Genomic DNA, 19503 nt, shown 5'->3' on the forward strand with positions numbered 1-19503 from the left:
GTTAGGTGGATCCACAGCTGGTTGAGCAGCCATACCCAGGGAGTTCTAATTCATGGTTTTGTGGCAGTCTGGAGTGGAGTGCCACAGGACAGTATTCTAGCCCATTTGCTTTTCAACATTATAAGAAATGACTAGAGTGAGGATACAGATGGGATACTCATCCAATTTGGTGATGACATAAAGCTAGGAGGAATAGCTAACACTGTATAGAAGGTAGAATCAAGATTCAAAATGATCTTGATAGGTTGGAACAGTGGGCTGAACCAGCAAGATAAAATTGAACAGATATAAATGTAAAGTTCTGCATTTAGGTAGAAAAAAACAAAAAAAGGGAAAGAAAGGCACAAGAATGGGAAAGTCTAGTTCAGTAGCAGTACATGTGAAAATGATCTAGGGGAAGTAGCCAATGGTAGTCTTATCCAGACTATGCCTAGTCACTTCAGTGGGTCTACTCTATATTGGAGAATTATTAATATTTATATAGCGCCATCAGTTTTCATGGTGTTGTACAGAACAAAATAAAACAAAATACAAAACACCCTGCCATATGGCTTACATTCTAAAATCACAGTAACAAACAAACAGGGAGGGGAAAGGCCATTGGATACAGCCCTAGGTGTCTAACAATGAAATACTTTACATATCTACTCAAAAGTAAGCCCCTTTGAGTGCAATAGGGGTTATTCCCGGGATAGGGTTGTGGCCTTAGTTGATCACTAGCTGAGCATGAGTCAGCAGTGTGATAAACTGCTCAAAAACTAATTCAGGAAATAATAGAGCTTAAAATTAATTCATTGGATTAAAAGTATGAATGAAAATAAAGGGGAACTTTCATGAGAAGTTGGGGATGTCTGCAATTTATTTATTATAGCATTTTATCCCACCCTTCAGCCAAAGACTCCCAAGGTGGCTTACAAAAACATTTCTTAAGGCAAAGTCTTACAGTCTAAGTCATGACACAAAAGGAAAGGGGATTGGTAGGGAGGAGGGGGAAAGCAAATTTAGACAGTAGATTCTTAGTTTCAAAGAATCATACACTTTTTATTTGCAAATGAAATTTAGGCTGTGCAAGTCAATTGGAACTCCTGGTCACACGAAAAGGTTAGCTCTTCAGAAGGTAGTGAGGATAGACCGTTGTGTTTAATGATGGCAGAAAGACATAAAAATGTGTAAAAGATAGGAAAGTACTGTTAATTTCTACTTTTGGTGTGGTTGCAGATTGGACGGTGGTGGAATTAAATGGTAAAAGGATCTTTATGTAAGGCTAAATATCAGCATGACCACACACGCAACTCTTGTGAAAAGGGAATTAGCTCATACACAAATGCATAGTGTAACATGGCAAATACACACTCTTTGGATCGGGTAATGCTCATCCACTGTGGTAAGGAGAGCAACAGAAGGAAAAAGAGCTCCAAATAGGCAGAGGTTAATCCTTACGTTGCGTGAGAGTCCAGCTCTGCATCCTATGCGGGCAGCTAAAATGGGAGCCAGTTGGTGCTTGCAACAACTACCCAAGCTGCTTCTTCGCCGCCGCCTTCTGAACTTTCCTATGGAGCGCGCGACGCCCCCTGGGCTTTTCCTTCTGAAGAACAACGTGCGTGAGCAGGGCTGCTCCTGCAAAGGCGCGCACCGTCACCAGGATGCCGCTGATTGGCGCGAGAAGAGGCGCGCGCTGAATTCGTGCGCGAGAAGAGGCGAAGCGCCTGGAATTCCCCACCCCCTTGTTTGCATTGTGCTGCTGCTGCTGTTGCTGCTGCTCGGGCTTTGTATGGCGACGGCCGGGCCGGGAGGATTGTCTGTGGGGTCAGCGCGAGCTGAGGGCTCCGAGAAACTTGGGCGACTGTCTGGATTTGTATAGCCGCCGCCGTCACCCCCACCCCTTGCCACCAGCACCTCTTCCTCTGGAGAGAGTGCATGATGGCGGCAGCCCCGGCCGTGGTGGTGGAGGTGAGCATAAGCAGCACCGGGAGCAGCAGCAGCGACACATCCAGCACGGGCGAGGAGGAGCGGATGAGGCGCCTTTTCCAGACCTGCGATGGGGACGGCGACGGCTATATCAGCAGGTAACAGCTGCCGCCGCCAGCGCCGCTGCTGTAGCAGCAATAGGAGCAAAAGCTTCCCCCCGCGCCCCCGCGGAAAGTGGCAGCTCAACTTCTTAGCAAGTTTCTCAGTGGAGAGTTGCACTCTGCAGAACGGTGGTGCAGGGGAGTTGCTCACAGGCGAGCGGCTCTTGAGCAAAGGACGCGGAATGGACCAAACATGATGCCCACTTCTGCTTGTCCAGCTAGTAATTCAGAAATTCTTCCCATAGGACTTAATGGACAACTATTTCAGAAGAATTCGTTAGACCACAAGTTATTCTCCCCCAGCTTTTTGTGTGGCTGTAGATTGGAACTAGAGGTTTAAATTCTAACTGTGGTGTCAGGAAGTCATGTTTCTTTATTATTATTATATTTGCATCCTGCCTTTTTTCCTCCAAGGAACCCAAGGCAGCGTACATAATCCTCCTTTCCATTTTATCCTCACAACAACAACCCTGTGAGATGGGTTGGGCTGAGAGTCTGTAACTGGCCCAAAGTCACCCAGTGGGTTTCCATGGCCGAGTGGAGACTACAACCCAGATCTCCCAGCTCCCAGTCCAACACTTTAGCCACTGCACCACACTGAGCCATGGAACAACTACTATTAATCGTGGTGACTCTGCAGGCATGTTGTTCATGCTCAAGACATGTTCTTAAGCTGAGTTGTTAGATTTATTTACACAAAAGGAAATAAAGTGAAGTCCTTCAGCTTCACTTATACCTAAGCTGTAAGTCCCTTTTGCTCAGACTGGTCGAGGAAAGAGCTGCAGTGTAGCCTCTTGCATGTCCAGAAGATCTTGTGTTACTCTGGTGAAGCTGGAAGGATTGGCCCCAGGGCCGGTGTAACAATTAAGGCTAACTAGGCAGCCGCCTAGGGCACAGATGTCAGAGAGGCGCAGACTGTCCCCAATCCTGGGGTTGGAAGTTTTGGGGGTGGGGGCTTGGCTTGCGTGCGCCCCCGCATGGTCAGCCTTTTCCTGCAGCTGCAATCCGAGGCTCCGGAGAGGAGCCGCTTGTTTCTGCTGTCCACAGGGTGTGTGTGTGTGTTGCTTGTTGCAAAACCCTCGGAGATGGCATGGAGGAGACGGAAGAGGAGCAGGCCGGGGGACAGCTGAAGGCTCTGTGGGCCGGGGAGACGGGCGATGTGCGTGGAGCAGCAGCAGCCCCAGTGAGCCACTTTCCCCATTGGGGGCTGCAGCCGCTGGAGACCGAGCGGGGACTGCGGGGCAGAGACCACCACCCCAGCCAGCCAGCCAGGGCTTATTCGCAGCCCCTCCTCGCAGGGCGCACAGAGGTGCAGGAGCAGCCGCATGGTCAGGGGCAGAAGCGGCGTGCCCGGCCTTGCTGCTGTGCCCAAAGGAGGCTTGGACAGGCTGCATGGAAGAAGTGGCGCCCACGGACTGCCCCTCAGAAGAAGGGGCGTGGCTGCACCCCCAATAAGGTTTGGGACAGTGCAAGTGACACCCCCTCACACACACCACCATGAGGTAGCCCACGCCTTGCCTAGGGCGCAAAATAGTCTGGCACCGGCCCTGAGTGGCCCTGCTGTTTCTCCACAGATCCAATCCCATCTAAGAAGTCCCATTGATGGTCCAGTGTATCTTGCTGAGATGTAGCTGTCTGAGGTTATAGATGCTGGGACTTTGGATGCTGTAGGATTTCTTCATATTTTGTGAATGTGTTTTGTTTTTTATTTTTTAAAAGAAGTGAGTATAAATAGCAAGACTTCTGGTAACTTCAATCCTTAATGTGGTTGCACTAATAATTTCCAATGAAATGGATAGTGCTTTGAAGCAAACAGAGGCGGAACACTCTTTTTATAGATGGTTTAAAATCACACCCATATACAACTCTTGTGAAGAATGGATTTCATGCAGTGTATGGGATATTGGTGCACAGTTACAACAGTTCCAGTATACCAGCCAAGGAGGGTGGTATGCATGTTCTTTCTTTTGGGTAGGGCAACATTTGTTCACATTCACTGTTTTTCCTCTAGAAAAAGGGTTCTCCAGATAATGTTGGGCTATAACCCCCATCATCCCCAACCATTTGCAATGATGGCTGGGGCTGATAAGAGTTAGAGTCCAACGACATCTGGAGAGCACAGGTTTCCCACTTCTGCTCTAGTAGAAGGAAACACAGGAACAGAAGCAATGAAATTCCCAGTACTTAGTCCCCTGTAATTCCTCAGTCTCCATTCAGCCCATGATTTGGAAGGAGGGGAATGAGAGTTTTTTTAAAAAATATTGTATTAAAACATTGTTTTTAGTTTTTATCTTTTATTGTTTGTCTTTGGAGATAGCATTTTGGGATTTACAAATTGATATTTAGAAATTATTTAAATAACAAATTTAGAAATTATTTAAATAATAAATAATGTAATAGATATTTAAAAATGAACAACTCTTGCAGCCTTTTCTAAACATAGCTGCTCTCAAGCAAGTCATGCTGAGTTCAGTGAGACTTGCTTTGTAGTAAGATGGCAACTTGACCACTGGATCTTAAATGTGTCTTCTCAGAATTTAGTTCTAGTGATCTGCATGGATATGCAAGTTTAATAGACTATGCCTAAGGCTGGAATCTGGAACAAACTTGCTGGGAAGTTGCCCTATTGAAAGTTTAGCATTTGGCTTTTAAGCTGAATATCCAAAGTCTCTCAGATTTTGACTCTTTGCTTATAAACACAGATGTGTCAAATAGAGGGCAGGCAAAGAGCATGCCTGCACAGTTACTTGAAGGGTATGTAGCTGGTAAGATGAATCTGTTATTGCTTACTCTTTAGCTCATGCATGATGAAAGAAAAGGAGCAAGACTTATTTGAGGGCTCCTTTAAAAGACGCACAGAGAGTTCTACTGTAGCCTGGAAGGAGTTAAGAGGACTTGACTAAAAGTTCACCATTAGGAGTTGTGCTGTTGAATCCATAGCTCTTGAGATGTAAATTTCACCCCTTTTTCTCCCAGTCCCTTTCTAAACCTCTGTCAGCTCCAAAGCACTCTACATTTGAAGTTGTTTGTGTGAGTGGGCTCCAGGTGCTTGCTCACTTGCAGGCTGCAGTTCAAGAGCAAGTAGGCCTGTGCGTTGTACAGATACAATTTTCAATGCTAAGTGAATGAGGAAAACCTTTAGTAGTGAAACCGTTTCAGGTTAAAAATAGATGTATACATCTAAAAAATAGATATATACATCTTAAGCAGCTGCCAGGGCGTAGCTGATTGATGCTGGCTTGTGCCTTGGTCCCCTCGCTTGCCCATTCCCCTGGCTCTGGGCTTATCTGGTGGCAGAGGTGGGTCTGGCAAGCCACCAACCATTCGGTTTTCCCGACAGTGCCTCAGACTGCTTGACACAAATGACACCAGGGAAGAAATTTATGGGAGGCACTGGGGGCACCTTGCTAGGGCCCTCACAAATTTGGAATGCCCTGCTGTAATTCCCAAAGTGTAAGGTAGGCCTTCATAGAGAGTTGAAATGGCTTGTTAGGAAGGTTCTGATCTAGCTGCTCATAGACACCCTGAAACAATTCTTTTCATTATATCTTTCCTGGGCCAGGAGTCAAAGTGCCCACCTCCTGCCAGGAATATGGCAAAGCATGTTTATATTTCACCCTTAATATTGTAAAAGTATTACCTCACTGATACCAGGATCAAGTTTTCATGGGCATTTTCCTTTGCTGGACGTCCTTCCTTTAGAGTAAGACATTTAGTTTTGTAAGCTTGGGGAATGGTGTTTCATAGGCATATGATGCAGTCCATATTTGCTTTAGTCTTGAAACTAAAATGGTTCCCTGAATATAATGTGGAATAGCCAAGAACATAACTGTACAAGAATATAACTCCTAAAAATAGGAGAAGCACAGAAGATTGATCTTGCACCATTCACATATGCTTGGATCAGTGTCTGGAATAAGCCAAGGCATTATCCTGGCCCCCATAATATCTTTTCACACTGCTGTCTGAGACCCACTGTATACATACTCTCAACTAGTACAGTTGCCACTTCCTCTTTAATTATTCCTATGTAAACCTCCTTCTGCGTATACAGTGGTGGCCAAAATTGTGGACACTTTTTGAAATTTTCATGTTTAGCAACTTTGCATGCATATAGAAAATGTTCTGTTTCACAAAATTCAAATATTTATATATCAATTGAAAGAGAATTTAATGCTGAATTCAATTCAAAAAAACAATGCAAATATCTGCAGTACAAAAGACGTTATGCTTGCTTTAGTGTAAAAACAAACACAGGTGATTGAGTGAAGAAGCAGATTGGAATTGCAAACCCTACTGGCCAATCACAGTCCCTGTTCTGGGGACCAATCACATGGCAGTAGCTGCGATACATCATGTTTCAAGTTGGGGAAAGTCAGTTTTGCTGTTTGTTTTGTAACTGAAGCACAATTGTAGATTGCGTGAATATTTGAAGTATTTCTCAATTAAAAGTGTATGTACGTACATCATAAATAGAGCAATGGCACCAAAGAAAAGAGTTGATTGGACACCCAGGAAAAGAAGCAGGATTGTTGTATTACGTGAATCAGGTCTTTCAATTGATATATAAACATTTGAATTTCGTGAAACAGAACATTTTCTATAAGCATGCAAAGTTGCAAAAGCGTCCACAATTTTGGCCACCACTATAGCGCTGGTGGTAAATTTAGCATACCATATGAGTAATGCACCTCCCAAGGTACTGCGTATTGCTTGTGTATTGCTAAACCACCATAAGAACCATGTGGGTGAAAACTTCTACATGGACCCACGTCAGCATAGGAGCAAGCATGATAGCTGGAACATGTATGAAAGTGCCTTAAGTTGATATCATCTGCCTTGAACTCTCCAGCTTGCTTTTCTGCATTTGACTTTCCTCCTAGATGCCAATAGAAATCTCTAGGGGTAGCTTATGTTTCCTTGCCTCTCACTACAGCTATAATCCCAGTGGAGGCTTTGTTTCCAAATGCAAGCCTTCAGGCTCTGCAATCAAGAGTTCATACATCTGTACTAATAATTGGAAGCCAAGAAGAGAAATTTAAATCCTATAAATGCCCAACTTCTGGAGCATCAGTAAATCCTCCTAAGCCAGACCCCCAATAGTCACAGAATACAATTTGAGAATGACTGGAATGCCTTTTCTTATAAATGCGTAATTCACTCTGTGGGTTATGAATATTTAAAACTTCTAAATTGGTTCTATCCTTTATGCAGTTCCAAAAATTATTAAGCATTTTTTGTATATTTCTTTCCTTCTCTAGCTTCTTTGCGTTTAAAACCATCTGAAACTTTGGAAGTTTTGTGGAGAACTGGTTTTTATTCCTTCGGTAAAAGCAAGCACTTTTCCTTTCCATATATCTTCATTTAGTGTATGGTGATGAGCTATTTGCATACCTAATGAAGTTATATGGAGTCTCAGCTGTGGAACCCCTTTGTTGTGCCTTAAATTGAAAAGTCTTTGAATTCTAGTTGGATAGTAGAGCCACATATGGAGAGAAAAGGGCACCTCCTGAGAGAACAATTAATTGTCAGTCTATGAATAGTTAAGCTGACATTTTAAAATGGCAAATAAAAGAATAATTGCAGACTGAGATTGGAAGGGAATTCAGTTCAAGAGTGGAGGTATAATTTGGAATCCACCTAGTTAAATGGCATTGTTTACACTTTCTTACCAAAACACAGGGCATTTTTGAAACTATTTCCAAAATGTGTTAATTTCTACTTGTAAAAACAAAGGGGGTGTAACTAGATTTCTAAACATTTAGACATGTTGTTTATGTTAAGATCCTTTCTTCCTATTTTAAAGTGAGTGGAGTAAGTTTAATACTTGGATTAATTTCAAAAGAATGTGAACAGAATACCAGTTTGAGCCTATCGATTTAAATTTCATGTGTGCGCTTGCAGGACACAAACATCTAACCCTAGAGGAGAGAAGAGCATCTCCCCACCCCACCCCCAGAGTGGTGATGGGGCAGGGGAAAGCCACCAGTGAGGCAGGGTGTGGAGCCGGAAGCTTATAACTTGGCTGTTTTATGCCTGACTTAAATTAGAAGCCTTCTTCTTCAGTGAACAGTGCTCTTGTCTCTTTCTGATGTCAGAGGTTTGTTTCCTGCAAGCTCCCACATGCAGTTTTAATGGGTAACCTGAATGACTCACGTACTACAAACTAGGATATAAGATGCTGTGAGGAGCGTGGAAAACAGTGCGCTCTCTTTCTCTGCAATATCACCCTCTGAATAAAGCTGGCTGAGCTTTATCTGTAGTATCGGAAGTCTCTGTCTGTCTTTTCATAAGGAGGGATCCCTGTTACTTTTGGGTAGCCTGCAGGTTTCTAGACCAGACTTCCCCAACCTGTGCCCTCCAGATGCATTGGACTACAACTTCCAATGGCTATGCTGGCTGGGGATGATGGAAGTTGAGGCCCAACCCATCTGGAGGGCGCCAGGTCGGGGAAAGTGGCCATAGATTGTGGGAATGCACTCCTAGCCATTCTGACATACTCTGTTTAAAAATTTAACATTTATTTTTGAACTGATTGGAGAAAATTGAATGACTTGAGTTTCTCTGCAGCATCACAATTATACTTTATTGTTGAGGTGAAAACACATATTATGATTCCTATAAGTTTACTGTATTCATTATTGCTTACAGATCCTGAAGAAATTGAGTTGGCGCTAATTTTTTTCATCTTCTCTCTGGAACAGGCTCATGCCAAGTGTGGTTATCACATAGTACTGTTCTGTTTTGCAGCATAATTATTTTTACATACTTACAAATTCCCCCCCCCCCCCGAATTTTCTGTAAGCTGTCGTAAGCCATACATTTGTGTTCAATCATGTATGCATACACTAGATAAGATCTGTAATTAGGTAATATAGAAGAGTACAAGAATGATTGTAGTTCACAGTTGTGCTTATAGTTGTCTTTGTGTTCCCTGTATATGGTTGTGGGTTGCTTGTTTCTGAAATTGCTGAGCTATATTTCACTTACTTGCATTTATTTCACACAGAGAGCATTAATTTGCAACTACAAAGCAGCATAATGTTAGAACACACAGCAGTAGCATACACTATACAAACATATTTCTTTGATTACACTGTTATACTTAATTATTTTAGTATAGGGGGACAAATAAGATAAGATTGTTTCAATTTCTACCACTCCAGAGTTAGCTATCATAGCCTGTTCATTTACAAAAACATATGTTGAAAGTCTTTTCAATAGAAGCAGCCGTAGGGAATTTTTGACACCAAGTTAGTAATTGCATGCTATTTACAGGCCAAAAACTGCGTGAAAATCAGCCTGCAACCTTGGCTTATTCAAAGAATTGAACACAAATCTAATAGTTGTACTTGGGTTGATTTAGTGCAGCATTTTAAAAAGGCTGGATCACTGTGTGTGATGGCTACAAGCTTCAGAAGAACCCAGCACAGCCTTTCCCAAGCTGATGCCTTCCAGATGCTTTGGACCACAGTATTTCTGACTATTGGCCATGCTGCCTGGGGCTAATGGGAGTTGAAGTCCAAAACATCTGGAGGGCACCAGGTTGGAGAAGCCTGGCTTCACAGGATGCAGGAAGGTTCAATATCTGGGACTGCAAATCCTGAACTCGCTTATCAGAGGTAAGTTTTCATTTCATTAATGTTAAGTAATACTTTATTATTGTTGGTGGAAGTAATATCAGTAAGTTTATGAAAATCGAGTGAAATACAAGAGACCAGCATTGCTGTTGCATGGATATAGGATCTCTTGAGTAACTGAAATCCTAGAATAGTGCATTTGGAAGGGGCCTATACGGCCTTCGAGTCCAACCCCCTGCTCAGTGCAGGAATCCACCTTAAAGCATACATGACAGATAGCTGTCCAGCTGCCTCTTGAATGCCTCTAGTGTGGGAGAGCCCACAACCTCCCTAGGTAATTGGTTCCATTGTTGTACTGCTCTAAGAGTCAGGAAGTTTTTCCTCATGGTAGCACAAGAGCAATGTTCCCTGAGAGAAAGTGGAAGAACTTATATCATGTGAGACTGAGGATAGGCATGAAGGAAAACTAGAGTTTGGTCATGGGTAGGAGGGGAGTGTGTTAGGTCAGCCGGGGTCTTTGGGGGAAGGCTCCAAATTGTGGCTTGTACAGTACCTAGGCAGAGGTAAAGTGACGATTGCAAGAGGGTGCCAAGTGTTTGATATTTGAATCTCCTTTTCCCTATATATACTGTGATGAGGATATTCATTTGATGTTTCTTTGCAGAGCTTGGTGATAGCACAAAAAATCTCAAACACCTATGATTATTTTTCTGTTTGTACATCTGACATACTCAGCTTTGTGCATAATTGGTGCCTAAAATTTTGATGTGGGAAGCTAGAAATTAGAAATATATTCCTTCTGTTCTTCCAGAGGGATTCTTGCATCAGGGTAGCCCAGTCAAAGGTTAAAAGATTTAAGGAGTGTGCAGATTGTGCTGCTGATGTGTCAAAATTAATAGCTTATTTACTTTAAAAAAGTGCTTGTTGAGAAGATATCACAGATATTAAGCTCTCAAACATTTGGCAGAAGCTTCTACCGAACATATGTCACTGCATGCATCGAAACAGTGGCTCTTCAGAAAAGTGGAAGTTTAGCAAGACAATCTACACCTGTGGATTTTTTCCCCCTTGGGTCTTTCCGTGTTCACTACAGGCTCCTTTAGATGGTGACCAATGGCAATGACGTGATTTGTAATTGAAGATGTCCCCTCTGGGCAATGGTCCATAAAGTTCAATGAAATAGCACCATCTAGTGGCTCTATTACAGTGCAATGCTGACTTGACACACGAGGGATATCCCGTGATATCCCATGATAAGTTTACATAGTGCATTAACATAGCATAGTGCTTTTTAAAAGTGGGATTACTGGGGGAAGACACAGGAGAAGTCCTGGAGGTTGACGGTGTCATGTAAAGGACCTTCAAACATCTGTGAGTGGCCAATCAGGAGCGTGTAATAAATCATTCATGTAGAGAAGCTCTTAGTATATAAACATCTTGTAAGTAAGGGTGTAAGTGTGTGAACCATTTTGCCACCATTTCCTCTATCGCAGTGAAGAAGAGTATGTTTATTATTTAGCATACTAAGATTATTATTGTATGGATGCTTTACAAACCTCTGCCCTACTCCTGTGAAGCACATGATTTCGATTGGAGTTGATAATAGCTGCCCAATAAAACTGGTGAAGTTTACTTTGAACTCAGGACTTTAGATCAAAGTTTCGTATTCCGTGCAAAGGACTTCATCGATTCTCACATATTATTAAAGACTCTTAAATGAACTTATATTTTATCAAAGCCTTTGAAGGCTAAATTTGCCTGAAGTTGCACATAGTTTAGTTGTTTTTACTGTTGTTTTTACTGTTTTTACTGTTTTAAATTTTTTACTGGTCTTAGCTATTAATAGTTTAATATGTTTTAGCTGTGCAAATTATTTATTGTTTTATATTGCTTGAATTTATTTTATGTGTATGCTGCCCTGAGATCCCAATTATATAGGGCAGAATACAAATGTTTTAATACATAAATAATAAAATAATTCTTAATTCAATATAATTTATATTGAATTACATTCATTTATTACATTTTTATACCGCCCAATAGCCGAAGCTTTCTGGGTGGTTCACAAAAATTAAAACCATTAAGAACATAATAAAACGTCCAACAATCTAAAACCCCAAATACAAAATACAATATAAAAAGCACAACCAGAATAAAACTACACAGCAGAATTTGATATAGGATTAAAATACAGAATTAAAACAGCAAAGTTTAAATTTAGGTGTTAAAATACTGAGAAAATAAAAAGGTCTTCAGCTGGCGACGAAAAGAATACAGTGTAGGCGCCAGGCGGACCTCTCTGGGGAGCTCGTTCCACAACCGGGGTGCCACAACAGAGAAAGCCCTCCTCCTAGTAGCCACCTGCCTTACTTCCTTTGGCAGGGGCTCATGGATAAGGAGCCCTGTGGATGATCTTAAGGTCCGGGCAGGTACATATGGGAGGAGGCGTTCCTTCAAATAACCTGGCCCCAAGTCATTTAGGGCTTTGTATGTTAGTACCAACACTTTGAATCGGGTCCGGATCTGGACTGGCAGCGAATGAAGTTGTAAAAGGACTGGCGTGTCATGATCTTGCCAGCCAGTCCCTGTTAGTAAGCCCTAGCCCTAACCCTTTACTTTTTAATCTCTTTCTGAATGACCTACGACCGACTTTGGAGAATTTTAATGGCCACTGCCCAAAGCTTGGGAATAGCTGGGTGCCTCTTCTCTTATATGCGGACAATATGGTTCTTATTCCACATACCCGAGTTGGCCTCTAGGGGCTGCTAAACAGAACTATCAAATATTTAATAATCAATAAGCTGGAGATAAACTACAACAGGATCAAAATTATGGTCTTTGCTAATAGGTGGTCCCCTCATAAGTGGACCTGTAAGGGTAATAAGATTGAGCAAGTGCGGTGGTTTAAATACCTGGGCATTACGTTTCATTATAAACAGTCATGGTCCTGCCACTGCCGTGCAGTGGAGAGTGTGGCTAAACTTTCAGCATCGGCAATTTCAAGGTTTTATTACTCCCAGGGTAACAGCTATGTACCAGCAGCCATTATGGTCTATAAAGCTAAGGTGGTTACTCAAGCCCTGTATGGGATTCCAGTATGGGCCAAGGCATTGGGCCCAGCCTTGGAACGTGTTCAATCGGTCTTTCTACGGAAGATCCTAGGCATGCCGTGCTGTGTTCCGTATGCTGCTCTGTGCTTTGAAACTGGACTTGTAAGGCTAAACACACAGGCCTGGTTGAGGATTGCGAAATATTAGATTAGCATCCTCTATAAAGCGGATAGTGGTAGCCTGATTTTTGAACTCCTCTCTGACTTGGTTATGTGTTCAGGGATGTTAGACTTCTATGCCAAATTAAACTCGCTCGGTCTAGACCTTTTAAATCTGGGTATGTTAAACCAAACTGAAGCTTTCAGGGTCATTAGAGAAAGAACTTTAGATGTCGAGTATCAGGAACTCAACAATGTAGCAAATACCTCGTGCTCCCCACTATATTTCCATCTGCCTGTTAAGCCTGGTAAAATGGCACCATACTTACAGCTGCTGTACAATCCGCAATTGAGAAGAGTGTTTATGTTAGCTAGGTGCAATGCCCTTCCCTCTGCATTACTAACGGGGAGGTTCAGAGGTATAACATCTTCAGCCAGGTTATGTTTATGTAGTGGGGGTTGCGTTGAGACTCATGAACATATATTTTTACACTGCCCCCACCACGTATCCCAACGGCAGAGATATCTGGAAAAGATCTTATTAAATTGTCAAGGATCCGTGGGGGCAGACACTCTATGGACCCTATTATCTGCAGGGGGGGGGGGGAAATGCTTGAAAATGTTGCAGTATTTGTCCATTATGTAATGACCTATCAAAGACCGGGAGCTACGCCCAGAGGCATGGTGGAATAGTCAGCAGGGAGATTAGCACTGTCTACTATACTAGCTGGCTGAATTGCACAAAGTAAGAGTACTAGTTTATCTGGAGGATGTCATGATGTTATGTATGGTTTGTGGTTGTTTTATGCCAATAAAGGTACATTGATTGATTGAAACGGGCTGCCCTGTTTTGTACCAGCTGAAGTTTCCGGACCATTTTCAAAGGCAGCCCCACGTATAACACATTGCAGTAATCCAAACGAGAGGTTATCAGAGCATGGATAGCTGTAGCTAGGCTATCTCTGTCCGGATAAGTATATCACGACAGAGGTTTAGGCTGGTATATCAGCCTAAGCTGATAAAAGGTGCTCTTTGCCACTCAGTTCACCTGTGCCTCAAGTGACAGTTCTGGATCCAAGACCACCCCCAAACTACGGACCCGATCCTTTAGGGAGAGTGCAACCCCGTCCAGGACAGGGCAAACATCACCTCGCCGGACAGATGAACCACCCGCTAATAGTACCTCTATCTTGTCTGGATTGAGCCTCAGTTTGTTAGCCCTCATCCAGTCCATTACCGTGCCCAAGCACTGGTTCAGAACAGCCACTGCCTCACCTGGGTTTGATGAAAAGAAGAAGTAGAGCTGGATATCATCTGCATATTGATGATACCTCAGTCCACATCTCCGAATAACCTCCCCCAGCGGTTTCATGTATATGTTGAACAGCATAGGGAATAAAATAGAGCCCTGTGGAACCCTGTGGCGTAAGTGCCACGGCACAGAGCAATAATCCCCCAGCACCACCTTCTGGAATCAGCCATCCAAGTAGGAGCGGAACCACTGCAACGCAGTACCTTCAACTCCCAGCTCAGATAACCTATCCAGAAGGATACCATGGTAGATGGTATCGAAAGCCACTGAGAGGTCCAGGAGAACCAACAGGGTCGCACTCCCCCTGTCTCTCCCAACAAAGGTCATCCCACAGAGCAACCAAGGCAGTTTCCGTTCCAAAACCAGGCCTGAAACCCGATTGAAATGGATCTAGATAATCCGTTATATTCAAGAGTACCTGGAGTTGTCCTGCAACCACCCGCTCAAGCACCTTGCCCAGAAAGGGGATGTTAGCCACCGGCCTATAGTTTTTAGCATCTTCCCAGTCCAGGATTGGCTTTTTCAGGAGTGGTCTGATTACCGCCTCTTTTAAAGAGGCAGGTACTACCCCCTCTCTCAAGGAGGCATTTACAACCTCCTGGACCCAGCCGGCGAACCCCTCCTTATTTGATGTAATAAGCCATGAAGGGCAAGGATCAAGCACACAGGTGGTCGACTGGACTTGGCCAAGCACCTTGTCCACATCCTCAGGCCTCAATAATTATATAATTATTAATTATATAATTATTATATAATTATAATAACATGAATTATATAATTTATTTATTATCCTTTAAATAGATCAAAAATAGTAAAAGGATCCACATCTGTCTTGATGCAAACAAAGGAACGTGTCCAGTGCAAAATTACTGTTAATGTAAATTACATTGCACTAATGTAAACTATCTCTAGTACAGCACCAATAGCGCTTGCTGGTGTGACAAGTTCCTGTCGAAAACCAGTTGCAACTTGTAAGCACCATTGGCATTGTGCTAGAGGTCATTTATGTTAGCACAACATAATTTATGTTAGTAGTAGTGTTCCAGTGAATACTGCCCAAAGGAACATTTAAGTTACTCTGTTTGTTATGGTTTTAATGACAGCTACCTAAGTAAGCTAAAGTAAGCATTACTGTACACAGTGGCTTGGATGATAAGTCTGCTTTCCTCTGGTGGAATGGGAGTTAAATGACTTTCCTTTATTTACCCTTCCCCTTGTGCCACCCCCAGTCTTTTCTAGAGGGTTGGGGGACTCTGTAGAACAGTTGCGGGGTTACAAAGGGAGTGGGAAATTCTGCTAGTGGAATCCTCTGCTGAATCCAGAGTCTTCCATGAATGGAAGGGGTCTTTCTGTTAATGGAAGACAGACTAGCCAGAAGTATAACATAAGCTACCTCAATAAACAGAATTCATGTTGGAAACTTTGCATATCTAGTAAGAAAAATGGACATGCAGTATAAAATTGACCTGAACCATTTTTAATTGTCTGCTTCACATTTTTTAGTGATTTTGATATGACTATTGAAAGATATGTGATTAAATTAATGGTTCACTGAACAGAATATTGAGCAGAGGATACAGAAAGGAAATATCTGGAAACAGAATACAGATACTGTTGATTCAAAGTAAATCAACAAAAAGTGGAAGTAATGTTTTGTGAGAGTTAAATGCCGCTTCTATAAGAGATTTTGGAAGGCATCCTTTTCTTTGGGTTCTGCACTTGCAACCAAAGCTTTTGTTCATTCAGTTTAAAGAAAACTACTGCAGGTTTATACATGATTGCACTAGGTTGCTAGGCAGGCCCAGACTGCAGGATAGGTAATCCAGTAGTAAATCACAATCATTTGGCTGTCGTCCATAAGGAGCATATTGCAGTAAAACAAATTGGTGGATGATGGAGCTTTGCTGTAAGAGGGATGCTCTTTGAAGGTCTGTTATGTGATGTAATAAACCTAGATTCTAGGCACAGTGGTGAGCTTCATTTTTCCATAAATGGCTCTTTAAAGGGATACATAAAAGGCAACAGTGAGAAGGTGCCGAGCAAAGAGAAAAGGTTTTCTGGGCATTCTGTCTCCAAAGGTAAAGTGCCACAATTTTGTGGTTATTTGAAACATTAATGATATATGGAAGAAAACACTGCAATATTTAATCACTTAATCAACTGCTTCTTCAGTTGACTAAAAAGTTACCCCTGATTGAGCAGGCAGCTGATTAAAAAGAAAAGTATTATTTTTAATACAAGTGCCTATAAAAAATGGAGATGATATGCAGTATCTTAAGATGCATTTCCCTGCCCCAGCCCTTTCTCATTTTTTGTCACTTTTTATTGTAATATTAACAAAACAGAACAAAATAATAAATAGCGAAAAACAAAAACAAAGAAACATTGCATATAGCAATATCATTGTTTTTTTCCATCAGGTATACCTTTCATTTTTTTAAAAAGGGAGATAGTTATGCATAGGTTTCAAGAAAAGTAGACCAAATATCCATGTACATATATACTAACTTTGATAACGTTAAGTCCTCAATCCATTGCACTATGAGTGGTGAGCATTTATCCTTCCAACGTGATAATATAAGTGTTTTAGCTGTCATATGGGCTCTGAAAATCCATTTGTGTTGACCATGTGTTAACTTCCAAGAAGTTAGTTAGTTCAGGAGGACATGCACATCATTCCATATTAAAGATGGTTTATCCTTATTCTAACCTTTTCCGAAAAGGGGAAAACTACTGTTCATTGCAAAACTTATGAATTAAAGAAGCATTAGGTGCATTACATCTCCAGCAATTGTGCAAGTTAGACCGACCCTTATTAAAGAGGTGTTGTGAAATCCAGTAAACCAAAAACAGTGGGGGTGGGGGCGTTTGCTGAATAAGACGTAGCCGAAGATCCATAGAAGCTTCAGATACAGACGCTAGGGCAACAATCCATTGATTAAGCAAAATAGGGCACTCCAATTCTCTATTCCAATCCTGTCTTAAACCATGATTATCATATTTATTTAATACTATTAAATGCTTAAATATATGGGTCATGGGTTGATGTGTCTGTTTAGCTGCTATAAGTATTCTAACAATAATGGAGACTCTCAAGCTGTGAAAGTGGCTGGACCAAACCCAGATTCCAGCAAGGATTGCAATTGCAAGGATTGCCATTCAACTGTAGTAAGTAAATTACATTTAACGTGTATAGAGAGAATGCCTCTTCTAAAATAATGTGAGCTATAAGTTGATTAATCAGTAAATTAATTTTAAAAAGTGCAATCCTATATGTGTCTACTCAGATGTAAGCACCATTGAGTTCAGTGGGATTTTGGATTGCACTCTAAAAATCAGAGGACTAATTAAAATTCCTTTTAATGAGGCCACATCCCTAATTTTCAGCACTTGTTGATTCTACAATAACTTGCTGGACTACTGCCACTGATTGTATCACTCTATTACATTATATGATGCAATGGGTTGATGACATAGTGAAAAGTCATTATGGTGATACACGAGCTGACAGTCGTGTATCTAAGCACTGTATCTAAACACTGTGCCATCAAATCCACAGCATGTACTATCATATTTAATGTAGTTTTACTTAACAGAATCACTTAATGTACAGGACATGTGATAGAAGTACTACTTACATTATTCAATGGCACATGGGAGGTGGAAACATAATCCTAGCAAATCCATGCACACAGCTTTAGAAACATACTTCAACTGTATGAAAGTATTATAGGAAGAAAATATGCAAGTAACTATTTAGCATTGCTCTATTCATATCTGGATTTTAATGTCTTGAAGCTCCTATATTAATCATTTCCTGCTATGTAAGTATATCCTTAAATATATCGCTAGCTTCTGTGTTGCATTGGTAGTTAAGAGACCATTCCTAGTTAATGCAATGTGTAGGTTTTTTTAGAGCAAACCAGGCAAGGGAATAGGAAATATATGATGCAGCTGGAAGAAGGAACATGTCATAGGCTTTGGAGATCCGGAAATGTGATATATGAATTGAGTCACTTGATGTCTACCTAGTCCCACCTCTTTAAACTATACGTATTCACTTGACCACCTGTATGGCCCCTATATGCATTACAGATTGTACACACAAAAAGCTGGGTTCCTAGGTGTGAACAGTTCCTATGTGTAGAGAGACCATACTGATGGTGTAGTGAGTGTATGTTTATTGTACATGCAAATACAGTGTGAATAGCACTAATGAATGGGTTTGAATTACTGGGTATAACACAGATGATTAACACTGAATATTTTTTATTCATTTCACAGTCTTTGTGTCAGAAGTAACATGCATGCTTAAAGATATTTTAAATATACGAGGGACTCTAAATATTATGAAACCACTGACATAAGCAATTTTACTTTGGAAATAATTCATATTTTAAATATTTGTTACGTAGCTCATTAAAGGAAAAAGATTGCCCTTACGTGCTGATAATCCGAGAAATGATTCTTATAGCGTTCTAGATCCTAATATATTTGTACAAATTGATATATAAAATTAACAATCTGTCAATGGATAACTTGTTTAAACATATTTTGAAGAGACTAGGTTTCAAACTAGATGTGGTAGGGTAGTCGTGGGTATTTTATATCTGTCTTCTCCATTCATGTATAACCTGGGGCTGGAGTATCATTTTTACATGAAGTGGAGCATGTGGTGTAAGATCTGCCCTTTTCCACAAGCACCCAGGTTTTTTTAAATGCTATTCTGTAAAAGAAACACCTTAGAGAGCAATCCTATGCCCACCAGACAGGGTCTGGGAAGGCATAGGATAGTTCAGTTTCCTGGCTCCGAGCTCGGAGACAGGAAACTGCATTCCCTCCCCCTTCCCCTTGTAGCCAACATGGAGAGAAACACGCTGGCTACTTCTTCGTGCTCGGAAAAGGAGCACAGAGATGGGGGGAAAGGGGGTGTACTTAACAGCAGGAAGGGGAGGAGACTGGGGCGGTTACATTACGCTGTTTCCTATGGCCAACCCAACTTACTTCCTTCCTTCCTTCCCTCCCCCTCCGAGGGGCCACAGCTAGATGGGCGAAATGTAGGACCTCCATGCTGCTCCAGCTCTGCATAAGATTCCCATCAGCCTCCGAGTTTGGAGGGCCACAGGTATCGCTATGGGATTGCACCCTTAGAGCAGTAAAAAGAAGAAAGAGTCCTGTGTTACCTTAAAGACAAACACATTTATTATGGCTGAACTAGCTGTCCCCAAAGTAGTGCCCTCCAGATGTTTTAGACTACTCCTATCAACCCACCCAGCAAAATTAACAGCAAAAAAAGAAGAAGAAAAAGCTAATATCTCACTGCTGGTGCTGGTC

At 41.8% G+C, this 19503-nt stretch overlaps 1 protein-coding gene across 1 annotated transcript in view; it reads left to right on the forward strand.

Annotated features, from left to right (window-relative positions):
* The first annotated feature begins 1917 nt into the window (after positions 1–1917).
* Positions 1918–19503, forward strand: part of MCC (MCC regulator of WNT signaling pathway) — a 238381-nt gene continuing 220795 nt past the window's right edge. The window contains exon 1 of the mRNA XM_063129519.1: positions 1918–2066. Coding sequence (XP_062985589.1) covers positions 1918–2066 — 149 coding nt within the window. The remainder of the gene's footprint in view (positions 2067–19503) is intronic.

This window comes from Elgaria multicarinata, chromosome 6 (assembly GCF_023053635.1).
Source record: "Elgaria multicarinata webbii isolate HBS135686 ecotype San Diego chromosome 6, rElgMul1.1.pri, whole genome shotgun sequence".
Classification (NCBI taxonomy): domain Eukaryota; kingdom Metazoa; phylum Chordata; class Lepidosauria; order Squamata; family Anguidae; genus Elgaria; species Elgaria multicarinata.